Source organism: Gigantopelta aegis, chromosome 10 (genome assembly GCF_016097555.1).
Source record: "Gigantopelta aegis isolate Gae_Host chromosome 10, Gae_host_genome, whole genome shotgun sequence".
In the NCBI taxonomy this organism is placed as follows: domain Eukaryota; kingdom Metazoa; phylum Mollusca; class Gastropoda; order Neomphalida; family Peltospiridae; genus Gigantopelta; species Gigantopelta aegis.
Genome location: NC_054708.1, coordinates 50,394,647 through 50,410,064, shown reverse-complemented (window position 1 = coordinate 50,410,064; position 15,418 = coordinate 50,394,647). Strand labels below are relative to the sequence as shown.

Here is a 15,418-nt window from a genome sequence, read left to right as displayed (position 1 = left end):
GGCCACGATAGCGATCATCTGACGCTACGTCCCGATATAGGTCAGCGAACTTGGAATACCGCTGGCGAAGTTTGCCAAAGCTTAGCTGAAAGTGAGTGCTGTCAGGTTTCTTCCTGAAGTGTGTGTATTAGTGATTAAAGGGACACGCCCTAGTTGTTAACCATTACGCCGTTGTTTTTCGCTATTAAACCCATTTTCTCACAAATAAAATTGCACTTTACTTACATTTTATTATTTAGAATATACATTTCCATTCACCTGAAATGTTTTTTGGTAATCCTGGTGTTTGTAATACCACAAAATGCATTTTTCGTCTCAGAAAAAACCGTTTAGCAGACAAGGTCTAATCTATTTTTAGAGGGGATCTTCCCGTTTCAACGTCACAGACGTTGGTATACCACGTGACCGTTATCATTTTGGTTCGGTTTGTTTTCTCGTGCACGGTTCGCGCAATCAACATCCGATTTGTCGTCGTTTGCTTGTCGTTCATTTGTGAGGTTTTTCTTCACAGTTCGTGAACATTTTCATTAACAATAAATTTCAGACAAGTAAGTATCTCAATACAAAACGTTACAAATCCTTAAAGGGACACGCCCTAGTTGTTAACCATTAAGCTGTTGTTTTTCGCTATTAAACCCATTTTTTCACAAATAAAATTGCACTTAACTTACCGTTTATTATTTACAATATACATTTCCATTCACCTGAAGTTTTTTTTTGGTAATCCTGGTGTTTGTAATACCACAAAATGCCACGGGCATTACAAACCCTTAAAACCAATAATTTTGTTAAGTCTTACGATATCTGGAGAGGGGATACAACCAGGACAGAACAGTTGGAACATGTCCAGGAGAGGTGAAAGGAACGCACCCCAAGTCTGTGTGCACTCTGTGAAATTTGTCGTGACGTGGGCATTGTTGTGCTTCGAGCGACATCTACCGGTGACATCAGAATACTAACTTTCAAAATTATTTCAAGCAATTGGGACATGGGTATTCCCATGGTATTTATCGATATAAAACATGCTTTTTCACTCCATTTGATAAAAACGTGATCTAAGTGTGTTACAGGTTTGTAGATTAACCAAATTATAATTTATTTTCGCTGGGTGGAACTAAGGCGTGTGGCTTTAAAACCAATAAGTCTTACGATATCTGGAGAGGACAGAACAGCTGGAACATGCCCAGGAGAGGTGAAAGGAACGCACCCAAAGTCTGTGTGCACTCTGGGAAATTTGTCGTGACATAGGCATTTCTGTGCTTCGAGCGACATCTACCAGTGACATCAGGTAGAGTCTCAAAATGTTTACCATAAAACGTTTTGAATGCCCCCAGTTTCTGGACATCATATTCTTGATAGAACTTCAGTGCCAGAATGATATGGCGTTGTTTGAAACTCCATACAACGAGCATACTTTAAAGGGGAACTAAACTCAAATATGAGCCTTATGTGACGTCAGCTCCTACTAACTCCTGTGTGTACAGTGTAAACAAATGCAGTAATTTACGACAAGGCGCTTCATACTAATAACATACGTGTCTGCATTTTCTACATACACTTAAATATAAACTACTGTTAGGACATGCCATGACGCATCAGATTGACAACAATTACACCACAATACCCTGTGATTTTAATAATACCAGTACGTATTTTTGTGGCAAGACGGCGGAATTTGTCATGTCTGGTTACCTACCCAATATCCACCTGCCAATCAGGAATCATAGGAGGTAACTAAAAGAATAGACCAATTAAAGGGACATTCCTAAGTTTGCTGCATTGTAAGATGTTTCCGACTAATACAATATTTCTACGACTAAACTTACATATTAAATATATTATATATATAATCGGTGTCTGTATATTCAATGTGTTTCTGGTCGTCTTAAGAAGCCCAAACTGGATTTTGTCTTCAAATAATTTCGTACGTAACTCCACTATTACATGTGGATCTAACAGCAGTCCGTTGGAGCTCATGTCCAGTTGACCTTTCATTCGACCAATCAAAACCTTACTTGCAAAATCATGCCAGTGATTTGAAAAGAATTTGAAACCGTGATGGTATAGCCATCAAATCTCTTTATACTAGTATACAATCCATTACTATTACTATTTATTACTGTACCTTTCCCCCTGTTTTTTCAATGTTGAAATAGACCAACAAGTTCGCCTATTGCATAAATAGTCTCACCCGATATTTTTAGAATTTGTATGCTCCCGAATAACGCTATAGAAGGCGAAGTGTAATTGGTCGATATTTATATATGAAATGTCACCTGGACATGGGAGTCCACGCAATGCTGTCAGATCTACTGGTAGACCAGTACAGCTAATTTTAATCAGATTGGGTTTTTTCGGAAATAAAAATAAATTTAACCTAGTACAAATATTAGAACGATCAGAAACACATTCAATATACAGCCACTAATATTTTATGCAGAACAATATATTTGATATGTAACTACAATCGTTAAAAGGTCGCTGTTAGTCGATAACATCTTTAAAATTGCAGAAAACTCAGGAATGTCCCTTTTAACTAAGAAAACACTCGGTTTATCTTTTCAGTACGTAGGTTAATGCATGGACAAAATATGACAAGCCTACATCGTTGAACAGTTATTACAACTTATTTTGTAGCCACTTTGACAATAGTGGATTATTTTGTATTGAAAAATAATATTTACTTATTGCTGCCTTACTGGGATGGATATTTTACAGAACATTGCGATGAATGCCGGTTTCGTCATCCCGCAAAAATCAGGTACGTTTGTTTCTTCAGTTCCAAGACCAATTTCTGACTTCACGCGTTAAGTACTCTACGGAACCATAGGCTCGCCAGAGGGCGGATTCACTGGGATGGAACAAAACGACTGCGCCCGTTATATACAATAGCAGTCACATTTGACAGTTTTATTAATTGAACATACCAATATACTTGTTGATATTAAGCAATAATATGCATTAAATATCGTTGAATATGCATATGAGTCCAAAAGCCTTGTACGTACTTTCTTTTAAAGGGACATTCCTGAGTTTGCTGCAATTTTAAAGATATTATCGACTAACAGAGACCTTTTAAAGGGACATTCCTGAGTTTGCTGTAATTTTTAAGATGTTATCGACTAACAGAGACTTTTTGACGACTGTAATTACATATCAAATATATTTTTCTGCATAAAATATTAGTGGCTGTATATTAAACGTGTTTCTGATCGTTATAATATTTATACTAGGTTAAATTTCATTTTATTTCCTAAAAAAGATTTTTTCGTACGTACGAAATTAGTTGAACACAAAATCCAGTTTGGGCTTCTTACAAATATTAAGATGACCAGAAACATATTGAATATACAGACACTGATATTCGGAACAAGAAAATATATTTAATATATAAGTTTAATCGTAGAAATGTTTTATTAATCGGAAACATCTTACAATGCAGAAAACTCGGGAATGTCCCTTTAACGATTGTAATTACATATCAAATATACTTTTCTGCATAAAATATTAGTGGCTGCATATTAAACGTGTTTCTGATCGTTCTAATATTTCTACTAGGTTAAATTTCATCTTATTTCTTAAAATATAGTTTTTCCGTACGTACGAAATTATTTGAAGACACAACCCAGTTTGGGCTTCTTACAAATATTAAGACGACCAGAAACACATTGAATATACAGACACTGTTATTCTAAACAAGAAAATATATTTAATATATAAGTTTAATCGTAGAAATATTTTATTAATCGGAAACATCTTACAATGCAGAAAACTCGGGAATGTCCCTTTAACGATTGTAATTACATATCAAATATACTTTTCTGCATAAAATATTAGTGGCTGCATATTAAACGTGTTTCTGATCGTTCTAATATTTGTACTAGGTTAAATTTCATCTTATTTCTTAAAATATAGTTTTTTCGTACGTACGAAATTATTTGAAGACACAACCCAGTTTGGGCTTCTTAAAATATTAAGACGACCAGAAACACATTGAATATACAAACACTGATATTCTAAACAAGAAAATATATTTAATATGTAAGTTTAATCGTAGAAATAGTTTATTAGTCGGAAACATCTTGCAATGCAGAAAACTCAGGAATGTCCCTTTAAGGTATGTTAGATGTTGCGTGTCGCTCTGAATAGCTATACGTAGATCCGAAGTAGAAAACTGATACAATATCTTCAGATGTTTGTTTTATTTTTAACATTTGTGGGTAAACCAAGCTCTGGGGCATGAAAGTGAGTTAAAATAATATATTTGGATGCATATGAATCCGTAATCTGTTCCGGGGCTTTGATGATTGCCCAAATTTCAGCAGTAAAAATTGATGGGAATTATTGTGTCTATCGGAAAAACCTAACAAAGGCCACATAATTCCCATCCCGTGATCCCTCAGTATAAACAGGAATGTAATCACGGTACGTCTCTTGAATTTCCACGAAATGTTTCTAAATAACTGCATCAGTGCGTCGGAGCTGCAAAAAGCAACTGTAGTATAACAGATTTCATACCCAGTCGGCAGGTTATAGACGTTCGAGCCGAAACTTCATGCTGAAGTGATCACAGAAGTCAACCTGCCATTATCTGTCACCGATAGACTAATTAAAGTACATAAAGACGCCTTTCCGGATTCTGCTATTGCCAAGAAATATGTTTGCGAGAGGGATATGCTACTGAGAAATGATGCCATTTTTGTTTCTAGTTCTGAGTTAAACATGCTGAGTTAGCATTTCTTATGATTGGTGACTACGAGCTACTATAAGCTACAACCCTTCAAGTTTCAGTTTAGTTGGTGTCTGCTAGTCAGAAGACAGCATAGTGTTGTCAAATGTTGTATTGGTTAGAGTGATTAATATAATCTATCTTACATAGACTAATTGACTATGAATTAATTTATTAACACTCAGATTTTCGAAGCTTTGTACCGAGTACTAATATTGCATTTTAAAAGGTTTCTGTTGGTAAACAAATCCTGAAATATAACTCGCCAACTGCCGTCGGGTAATCATCGCTTAATTTTAGTGAGAAATTAGGGGATAGCATCACTTCAGCTTCCCCTGCGCGTGCTGTAACCTCACCGTGGTGTGCAGGGGTGTAACATTCTCTTTGAGAATGGTCAATACAGCACAAATTGAAGTTTAGAGTAAAATTCGGTGTCCGTAAAATTCTGTGATATTTGTATTTGTATTTTTGGCACAGTTCTTTACACTGTTTTTGTTTAAACCTTGAATTTTTATATTGATGTTGATCATCACTTTATTTATTTGCATTACCATAGTTTGACACCCAATAGCCGATGTATTTTTCGTGCTGGGGTGTCGTTAAACATTCATTCATTCACTTCAGCTTTGACTTTGTACAGAACTTTCCTGTCTGTGAGAAAGTGCATATAAAAGATCCCTTGCTGCATTAGGAAAAATGTAACGGGTTTCCTTAGATGACTACGAGTCATAATTACCAAATGTTTGACATCCAATAACCGATGATTAATTAATCGACGTGCTCTAGTGGTGTCGTTAAACAAAACAAACTTCTTGTACAGAACTTATTACAGATCGTACAGAAAATGTTACTCAATAAAAGCAGGAATACAGAATTTTTGGGCAAAATACATGAAAATATCAACTATCTTACAGTAAACATTTACACAGGGTAAGCAGCGATGTCTGTCTCTCTTAGTCAACGGCAATTCGTGTGTGTGTGTGTGTGTGTGTGTTCTAAAAATCCACAGCCAATTTCAGGATCATAGCAAAGCTGTATAACACCCTCAAAGCATGACTCGGTCCTCTATTCAACCTCGTACAGAAATAGTGTATTCACAAGACAGTTGTATTCAGAGTGTTTCAAGGATAAATACCAAGTTAACACCTTTCGTACAAACCGTTTATCTCGTCATCACGGATAGAATCAGCGTTCTTTGGCCCGTTTTTTTTTTAATTAGTTTTGTTTACACTTTGACACACTGATTCCGTAATTAGGTTTTTTTTAGATTTATTTTGATACCGCCAACGATACTCGGTAATGAAAAGGTATAATATGCAATCCGTCTTATTTGCGAATACAAGATATATTTAGACAGATAATGTACAACTTAGGGTGTTGGGATAGCATGTATGGGCCTAATTTAATTTTTATTTCGTTGAAACTTCTTTTGCTGACCTAAAGTTTATCATTAAGTTTTTTTGTTGATGCGTACTTGGACGTCAATGGGAAAAATCGAAGACCGCTTTCCAGATTCAATATATTTAATCATTCACAGAATAAACACTGGTGGGCGAAGTGGTTCCGTCACAAGGTGAACTTGACGTAGAAATAACGGATACGGATACATTGGAATAATTCAAGTTACTTATCTCTTAAAGAGTTCCAAAGGGCAATAGAATTGTTTTAAAATGTCAACAAGAATACTGTCTGCGAGTCCTTTACAGGGACATACCCCAGTTTGTAAACACTAAGGCATATTTAGTTTTTACTATTAAGAGGCGTTTTTGATAACTGAAATCATACTTCCCTCATATTTTATTGTTTAGATTACCCATTTTCGTACATACGAAGTGTCTGTTTGGTCATCCTGGTGTTTTTAATATCACAAAATGCATTTCTCATATTTTTAAAAACGCACGTTCGTCTGAGAGTTATGGGAGTCAAGTTTTAGTATATTTTTTAGAGTGTATTTCACCATTTCAAAGTCACAGACTCGTGTTACACTCATTTGGGACTTTATCCTAATGTGTTACAGGTTTGTATATTAAACTAAACTTAGTGTTAATTTTCATGTGCTAAAACAAGGGTCTGTCCCTTTAATTGGTGTTTGGGGACGAACACACTCGTTCGTGTATCCGTATACGTATTGCATATATATTGTGTGTGGGGTTTTCCAAAGACATTATGTAAGAATAAAAATAAAGTCATATATGTACGTAAAAAAACAAAGAGTAAATCTCGGGCGCTATTTTATTTTATACAGAAAGTATGGCTTTGTGGAAGGCAAATGTTAAAAACGATTTATTAAAGCTAGATGAGGAAAGCGGAGACGAGTTTGATGAGGTGTTAATGATGTCAATGGCCAAATGTTGTTCAGAAATATGTCATCTTTGTGTTGCTTCTCAAAAGAATCGTAGTGAAGCTTATTTTGTTTCGCGAGATTAATTAATTTTTCAACATCTATTTTGTTATTTATTCGAGGCATGGTTGGGACCATGTGGGGAAATTACACCTGATGATGCCAAAACATATGAAGTAACATCGAAATTCCCATTGCGTAAATCTTCGCATGTACGTCAGGATTATTTCCAGACAAGTTTAACGTATTCAGATGACGCATATGTACATCCGCATACGTAAATGCAAACGGATATGTTCACGCCTATTGATTTATATAGAATCGGGTTATATATATATATATATATATATATATATATATATATATATATATATATATATATATATACACACACACACACACACACACACACACGTGATGTAGTGTTCGCTCCTTAAACGGATGTACGTTTTTATTTTTGTTTTGTTATTAGCAGCAACACACATTATATCGCCAATATTACATGTAATGCCCATATCGAGTTTTGACAGTCAGGTTTTTGTTTATCCACGAAGACAACTCACTTTGGTTTATTGTTTATAGTAAACAAACTTAGTTACCTCCATTAAAATATTGTCCCATGCCCTGTGCAAATACATCTTCGTGACTAGTGGTCATTAAAGGACAATCTTCCCCGCATTTATCTGTCCACGTGGGTACTTGTAAATGAATTCATGCACTTACCTCGCGTTTCTCCCCACCCGCTGATCCAGCAGCGTGAGTTGTGCACGAGATCTATCTGATCCTGGGGATCGGGGATGCATGCCACACGTGCATCTCCAGATTCCAAGTCCACAGGCTCATCAAGCTGAAGCAGCGCTATATCGTTTGGAAAGTTGCTGGTGCGTATGTAGCCGGGATGCTGCAAAGAGAAAACAGCCATTTAACAATACTTCACACGAACTACAAACTGGCTATGATTTCACTATATAACGAATATCAATGCACTGAAAAGCATAAAAATATATAACAAAACAAGTATTAAATGATATACATGTAATTATAGAATTCAAAGTGAAGTTCTTGGGCTTGTGACAGGCGGTTAAAAGGAGCATTTTGGTTTATTATACATTGTTTGAAATCCCTCTGTTACAAGAACCATCTTAAAAGCTTCACTAGCCAGTCTATACCAACGCCACCCCATACCAACGCCACCCCACCCCAAAGTTCAATGAGCACTGCCTGTCAGTCCCAGAAAACGGAAACTTATTGTGGAGAATATAGCTTTGGAATATGGACTAACTAAATACGATGTGATCCGACGATCCACAGCCCTATCAGAGGACATCAAACTTGGAATGTTTTTATCTCCATGACTGATTCAGTTTCGAGAACAATGCCAGGTAAAGCAGACACCATGATAATCAGGGAACCTGGGCAAGTGAAGCAGACCGAAACTAAGAGGCACTTGACTATGACAGTCGCTGAGGTATACGCCATATCGAAGGATGAGAATCGAGATGTGAAAATTGAAAAGTCAAAGTTCTTCGACCTAAGGTTTTACTACACAGATGTCATCTACCATTGAAACCCATGTTAAATTGCCAAACTTCAAATGAGATTACCAATAGAACGGGTTCTCGTTGGCATGAACAACATACACCATTGCAAACATACATTATATAAGCATTTAATTTCACTCCAAAATTGAGAACATTTCCGTCTCAGTTTTTTGCTATATGACCGCATCTGGCTGTGGTACCGGTCCGAACAGGTGGTTCATTAACTGATACACTCATGTCCCAAAAGGTCAGTGCATAATATTACAAAATAACATGGGCAAAATACAGCTAGAAGGCTTACCATTAAACATACATGTTGTTTTATTTCTTCACCATTTCCTAGAAGTGAATATGTGAACCATAACTTGTGTCACAATTAGGAACTATAGTGGACCGTGATCGATGAACTCTCACCCGGACGTTATCTGTGTAGTGAGATCTTGGGTCAAAATATGTGCTATTCTCATCTAAAATCCCACAGAATGTGTGTGTGTGCCACCAACACGCTCATGTAATCTTACTTTTGGAAGCTCTTCGCCAAAACGTCCCTCAAATACATTTGTATTCAAGGCAGGAGTTCCTTCTTAAAGTGGATTTATGACGGTGAAAAAGAAGACTGTTACCTCAACAGCTGTATTGTATGTAAAGACGGGGTCTTGTTTGATGATCAGCTGAAGAATCGTGCATTGGGTTCGATGAATGACGCTATACAGTGGACAAAGTGAGATGCTTTTCTCAACAATTAACTGATGCACGGGACTGTTGAAGATGCTCTGAATCAGCTGAGAAGTAAATTTTCCCGGTTCCTTAAGCATGCTTTTATAAAACAGAAACAGGTGAAGGCATACGAAGCTGACAAGAAATTATCTGCTAATAAGGAGAATGAACACTGTTTGATTCAAATGGACTTTTCAGAAAATTTCACTTGTATATATCAAGATGAAATTCGTTCAGCACGCTGGCGGCAACGACTTTCATAATTTTAACTGTTATCATTTATGATCTTGGAAGTCACCCACTGGTGTTCCTCACCGACCATTGTGACCACGAAAAGAATGCAGTTATTGCATTCTTAAGCACGATTCTTGATAAGGTGCATGACGAAATGTCTAGTATCACTAATGTGGACACTTGGACTGACGGGCCATCCAGTCAGTTTAAAAACAATTTATGTTTGTACGTCTTTGGCACTTGCAGCATGAATTTCCGAAATTAAACCTGTGCTGGAATTTTACAGCAACATCTCATGGGAAGGGACGTAACATTGCTTTGAGAGGTACTGTAAAGCGCATCGTTCAGCACGGCGAATCATGACACGACGAAACATCGTAATGGATGCAGAGTCATATATGCAAAGACTTTGTTAGATGCCGACACGAAGATAGAGGTGGTCGTCATGTCCAGTAAAGAACTATTTAAGAAGTGTAGTAATCTGCAAGTAACTGATTTGTGGAACAAATTACCCGAGATTACTGGTACGATTAACGTTCTTTTTGTTGAAGTTGTTCCTGAGGGTATCAGATGTCGTTGCTACAAAACTGATGCAACATCAGTGCTGGATATTGGGCCATTTGGGTGGATCCCGTCACCACCATCAGCAGACATTGAAATTCAAGAGTATACCAAAATGTCGGTACAGCTCCAAGTGGGCAGCATTCTCCAAATGAAGTAAGCAGTGATAATATTGCGTCCACAGCTAATGGTGTCCAATCCAGAAAATCAAAAACCACTCAGAAGATGAAACACCCAAGTAACTTGAGCCGAGTCTGGATCCAAAGCATTCTGTCTATCAAAAATAACAAAATCCAAATGTAGCATGCTCAGTCGTCTACAAAACCAAGCACCAAGGAATGACCCCAGTAATATTTGTGGGGTATGTCAGGGAAACTATTGGGATGACAGCGATGATTCTGAGCCATGTATTCAATTTCCTGTGTGTTCAACGTGGTTTCACGAAACGTATGCAGGTGTATATGATAGACGTTTCTACGATTTCATTTGTGATGAGTGTGCAGGATAACTGACAAGTAGTCAATACTCATATTTTAACACGGTTTTGATCCAATTAAATATAACTTTTAAGTAGATTATTCTAATCTCGCGATGTTTCTATTAACGTTTTGCATCCTGTTTCGTATGTTCCAGTCTGACTTTGATAACATGTTGTATTTGTTTAAAGAACATCCACCACCAGATCACCCAGTTAAAATGCAGTTTTCTGCACGAAGAATCGTGTTTTGCTATTGTGATTATGAACACGACTTGCTATTATCTGAACACGACTTACGTTTATTTAGTTATAATCTGACCAACTGAAAATATAATCAGTGATGTTTATGAAGTGAGGTTTAGTTGTGCACCTCCCCACTCCACCCCAACCACCGCGTGTTCTCGTGTATCGTTACTTTGCAGCTTGTATTAAATATTTGTTTGTTATTACATGATTTATTTTCGTTTGCATTACTGGTCAGTCGTTTATTTGTGTGGTGGGGGTGGGGGGAGGGGGGTAATTCGCTATTTTATTCAGCTGTTTCAGGGAATCACATTATAGTTTTTAGTTTTCTTCATATGCTTGTGTGAAGTTCATCTAGACAAGGCAAAATATAGAAATTGCACTCTTGATTCCGTCACGTTAAATATGTTATTATTGTTCAACGTGGACTGGACTAAGAAATACAGCCATTAGCGTATATAGAAACTTCATTTCACTAACAGAACTTACAAATGAAAAACAATAAACTACCTAAGTAAATATTTGTGGAGAGCAGAGTTTGTCCGTCATTAATGCTGTCATAAAAATGTCGATTGTGCCTGTGATTCTGTCACAAAACTTCAGTCGTTCATACAAAATTAACTACTGACCCTAGACTCACGAGTGAGCTCCCATAGTGTAGGTAATAATACAAGCTAACAATTGTATCTGGTATATTAATGTTCACAATAACAGAACGTCAATGATTGCAGTTGAAAGATATAAAAATGTGTGGCATGTGTGATTCCGTCACGGTGGAATTCTTGACCAGCATCTGTAGGATTGTTTTCGGCAAGTGTTTTGGACTGTTTCGATATACTCGATGTATTCATGGCGTTCACAGTCTTATTTTAATGTGGCACCAACCCCAGCTCATTCTCTCTGTTAGAAAGTAATGATAACAGCCTGGAGTAAACCCGTCTTGTTCCACCAGTGTGCTCAAAACTGATTGTGGTGTTTGTGGTCCTAACTGGCCTGCCGCCGTTAGTTTCTGTATCTGGCCCCGTGCTTATCAACCTTAAAGTCTAGACTTTAATAAAGTCCAGACTTTAACGTCATGGCAACGCCATTCAAATAGCATTACGTTAAAGTCTGGACTTTATTAAAGTCAAGACTAAGTTTCATAAGCACGTGCCCAGATATGGTAGCAGCACGACTGAGCAAATTGTTTTTTCCTTGCCGTTCTGAATCATTACGATTTCATCCTAAACTTGCTTTCGAATTTCTCAGAGATTCTGAATTTTATTCTAAATTTTAATATTATCTTTACACCGTATTAAATTAACATTTGAATTTGTATATTAATGTTGCTCGTCACTTCGTTCATATATTTCCCTTGAATATGGTATCTGTGTGTGTGTTGGGGTGTTAATAAACATTCATTTTCAAGCTTTAGGTGAGAATCAGTCCGTGTACACAGTTTTTGTGCCTTGAATGTTGCTCAAGTCTGCCTTTAAAACAGGTCATCAGGCTCGTACTCTGTGCCATCTTTATTCCGTATGTGTGTGGGGGGAGGCATGTAGGGCCAATATGGGGGAAATGTACACACACGCACACAGGCATAGTAAGTTGGCAAACTTGTGCCCAATCCTTTTGTTATTTATGCAATAAAATGTTTTCAATAAAAACGTAAAATCAAGGGAAAAGAATCCAATAATACAGTTCGCCATTTTGTCTGTCAATGACACGGATGTGACGTCTCATCGTGACATTGCCAATGCATTGCCAGATAATTTTTCTCATAACTCCTCTTTATTTTTCAGTAAAGATGCTTTCACATCTGTCAAAAATAAAACAGAAAAGCAATGCTTAAGTATACTACAGGCACTTCTCTTTGGGAGGAGTTGCACGATGCTCTACGTAGAGTCCATGATACTTCAGTAGGACCAGATGAAATACATTATCAACTCTTAAAACACCTGAATCATCCTTTTGAGTTTTTCTAAAAATAGCTTTAACAAAATCTGGATTTCTGGTGACTTTCCTTCTGATTGGAGAAAAAGCCATTGTCATTCCTGTTCCTAAGCGTGCTAAGGATCCAACAAATCCTACCAGTTATCGCCAATTGCTTTGACAAATTGCATTTGTAAAACCATGGAAAGAATGATCAACCGTAGACTTGTCTGGTATCTTGAATCCCACAAATTGCTTACTAACTTGCAATGTGGCTTCAGATCTAGACGTAGCACGGTCGATGATCTTGTTAAGTTTGAAACGTTTTGTAGGGAAACTTTTATCCATAACCAACATTTGGTATCAGTCTTTTTTTACCTTCAGAAAGCTTATGATACCACGTGGAAGTATGGGATTTTGAAAGACCTCCATGACATGGGCCTAAGAAGCCGTATGGCTGACTTTATCTCAAATTTCTTAAAGGGACATTCCTGAGTTCACTGCATTGTAAGATGTTTGCGACTAATAAAATATTTCTACGACTAAACATACATATTAAATATATTTTCTTGTTTAGAATATCAATGTATGTATATTCAATGTGTTTCTGGTCGTCTTAATATTTGCAAGAAGCCCAAACTGGAGTTTGTCTTCAAATAATTTCGTACGTACGAAAAAAACATATTTAGGAAATAAAACGAAATTTAACCTCGTACAAATATTATAACGATCACAAACACGTTTAATATACAGCCACTAATATATTATACAGAAAAATATATCTGATATGCAATTAAAATCGTTAAAAAGTCTCCGTTAGTCGATAACATCTTAAAAATGTCAGCAAACTCGGGAATGTCCCTTTAAAGAATAGATCTTTCAAGGTACAAGTGGGATCTACGTTATCCGATTCTCACTGCCAAGAGATGGGTGTGCCTGAAAGTAGCATCCTATCAGTAACTTTATTTTTTTGTGAAAATTAACAGCAGAACCAAATCTACTTTATGATGAAAATGTAGGTAATTTGTACTTTTGGCCACTAAATCTACATTATTAAAATGTATATTGTGCTTTCAGTTATTAAATCAGTATCTTTTCTTTTCCTCATTACTATTACTTTTTTTCTTAGAATCATCAACAGACATATATATATATATATATATTTGTGAAGAAAAACAAGATATATACAGTACACTTTTTGTCATGTCTGAGGTTTATGGTCAGATTGAAGACATTGGTTCTGAACAATCCGATTTAGTCGAAGAATCACAATATGAGTTGAGTTTCTCAAAAAATGTAGTAGGTTGTCATTTTTGTTGGGAAATTTTGTGATTGATTATCAGTTTGCACAATCTTAACAATTACTCAAAACTAATAATTGATTAAAATGTACATTGTTCTTTGGGCTACTAAATCGTCTACTTTATGATTAAAATATAGTACCTTGTGTTTGTACTTATAAATATGTTACTTCTTGACTAAAATAAATATGTTACTTCTTGACTAAAATAAAGGCACACTGTGCTTTAGTCCACAAAATCAACTACTTGATGACTACAACATACATTGTGCTTTGGGTTACAAAATCCGTTACTTTAAAGGGACATTCCCGAGTTTGCTGCATTATAATGTTTCCGACTAATAAAGTATTTCTACGATTAAACTTACATATTAAATATATTTTCTTGTTTAGTATATCAGTGTCTGTATATTTAATGTGTTTCTGGTTGTCTTAATATTTGTAACAAGCCCAAACTGGATTTCGTCTTCAAATAATTTCGTACGTACGAAAAAAAATATAAAAAATTCGGAAATAAAACGAAATGTAACCTAGTACAAATATTAGAATGATCAGAAACATGTTTAATAACACAGCGATTAACATTTTATGCAGAAAAATACATTTAATATTTAATTACAATCGTTAAAATGTCTCTGTTAGTCGATAACATCTTAAACATTGCAGCAAACTCAGGAATGTCCCTTTAAGATAAAAATGTAGGTACATTGTGATTTAGGCTAACAAATCTACTACTTTATGATTAAAATGTAGGTACATAATTGTGCTTTAGGCTAATAAATCTGCTACATCATCATTAAAATATATTGTGCTTTGGGTTGAAAAAAAGAGTTCTGGATGCGAGTGGAGGTTAAGCTAAGCCAGTTGTAAGAAGGAAAGTTATGAGTAAGGGCAATGATGCAGTGTTTGTTCACAATTCTACTGACTTTCTCAAGGTTGTGCAGGTAGTACTAAACCAAATAACTTCCGGCTGGGTCAAAGTGCGAGGTGCACCGAACTTTTGATAGAGAAGTGAACACCACAAGTCCTGTGATTGGTTATAAATGTGAGTGTGTTGGTTGTAAAAAATAATAGTTTCATCTGGGTAAAACAAAATTGCAATTTTATTTCATCTAGTACCAGTGTGTCAAGTAGCCTTGTGCTTGAAACATGTATGGGGTACCTGTAAAAAAAAGTACTCGAATTTTGTGCGAAACTAGGGTAGTCATAGACGCTACCCGTTATCTCAGAAACGAGCAGCTTGACCCCCATTTTTTTCTGATTCACTTTAAGTGTAAGGGGTGGCAGTATTTATATCCGTGGCGTTTATGTCGGTTGATACGTTGCAGGTAGGAGTTTTAGCCACATATGTTACTATTGTCGT

At 36.2% G+C, this 15,418-nt stretch overlaps 1 protein-coding gene across 1 annotated transcript in view; it reads right to left on the bottom strand.

The window, feature by feature from the left end:
• Positions 1-8,423, bottom strand: part of LOC121383671 (hyaluronan-binding protein 2-like) — a 45,846-nt gene extending 37,423 nt beyond the window's left edge. The window contains exons 1-2 of the mRNA XM_041513765.1: positions 8,403-8,423; positions 7,794-7,971 (exon numbers count right to left, since the gene is read on the bottom strand). Coding sequence (XP_041369699.1) covers positions 7,794-7,971; positions 8,403-8,423 — 199 coding nt within the window. The remainder of the gene's footprint in view (positions 1-7,793; positions 7,972-8,402) is intronic.
• Between the last annotated feature and the right edge of the window lie 6,995 nt (positions 8,424-15,418).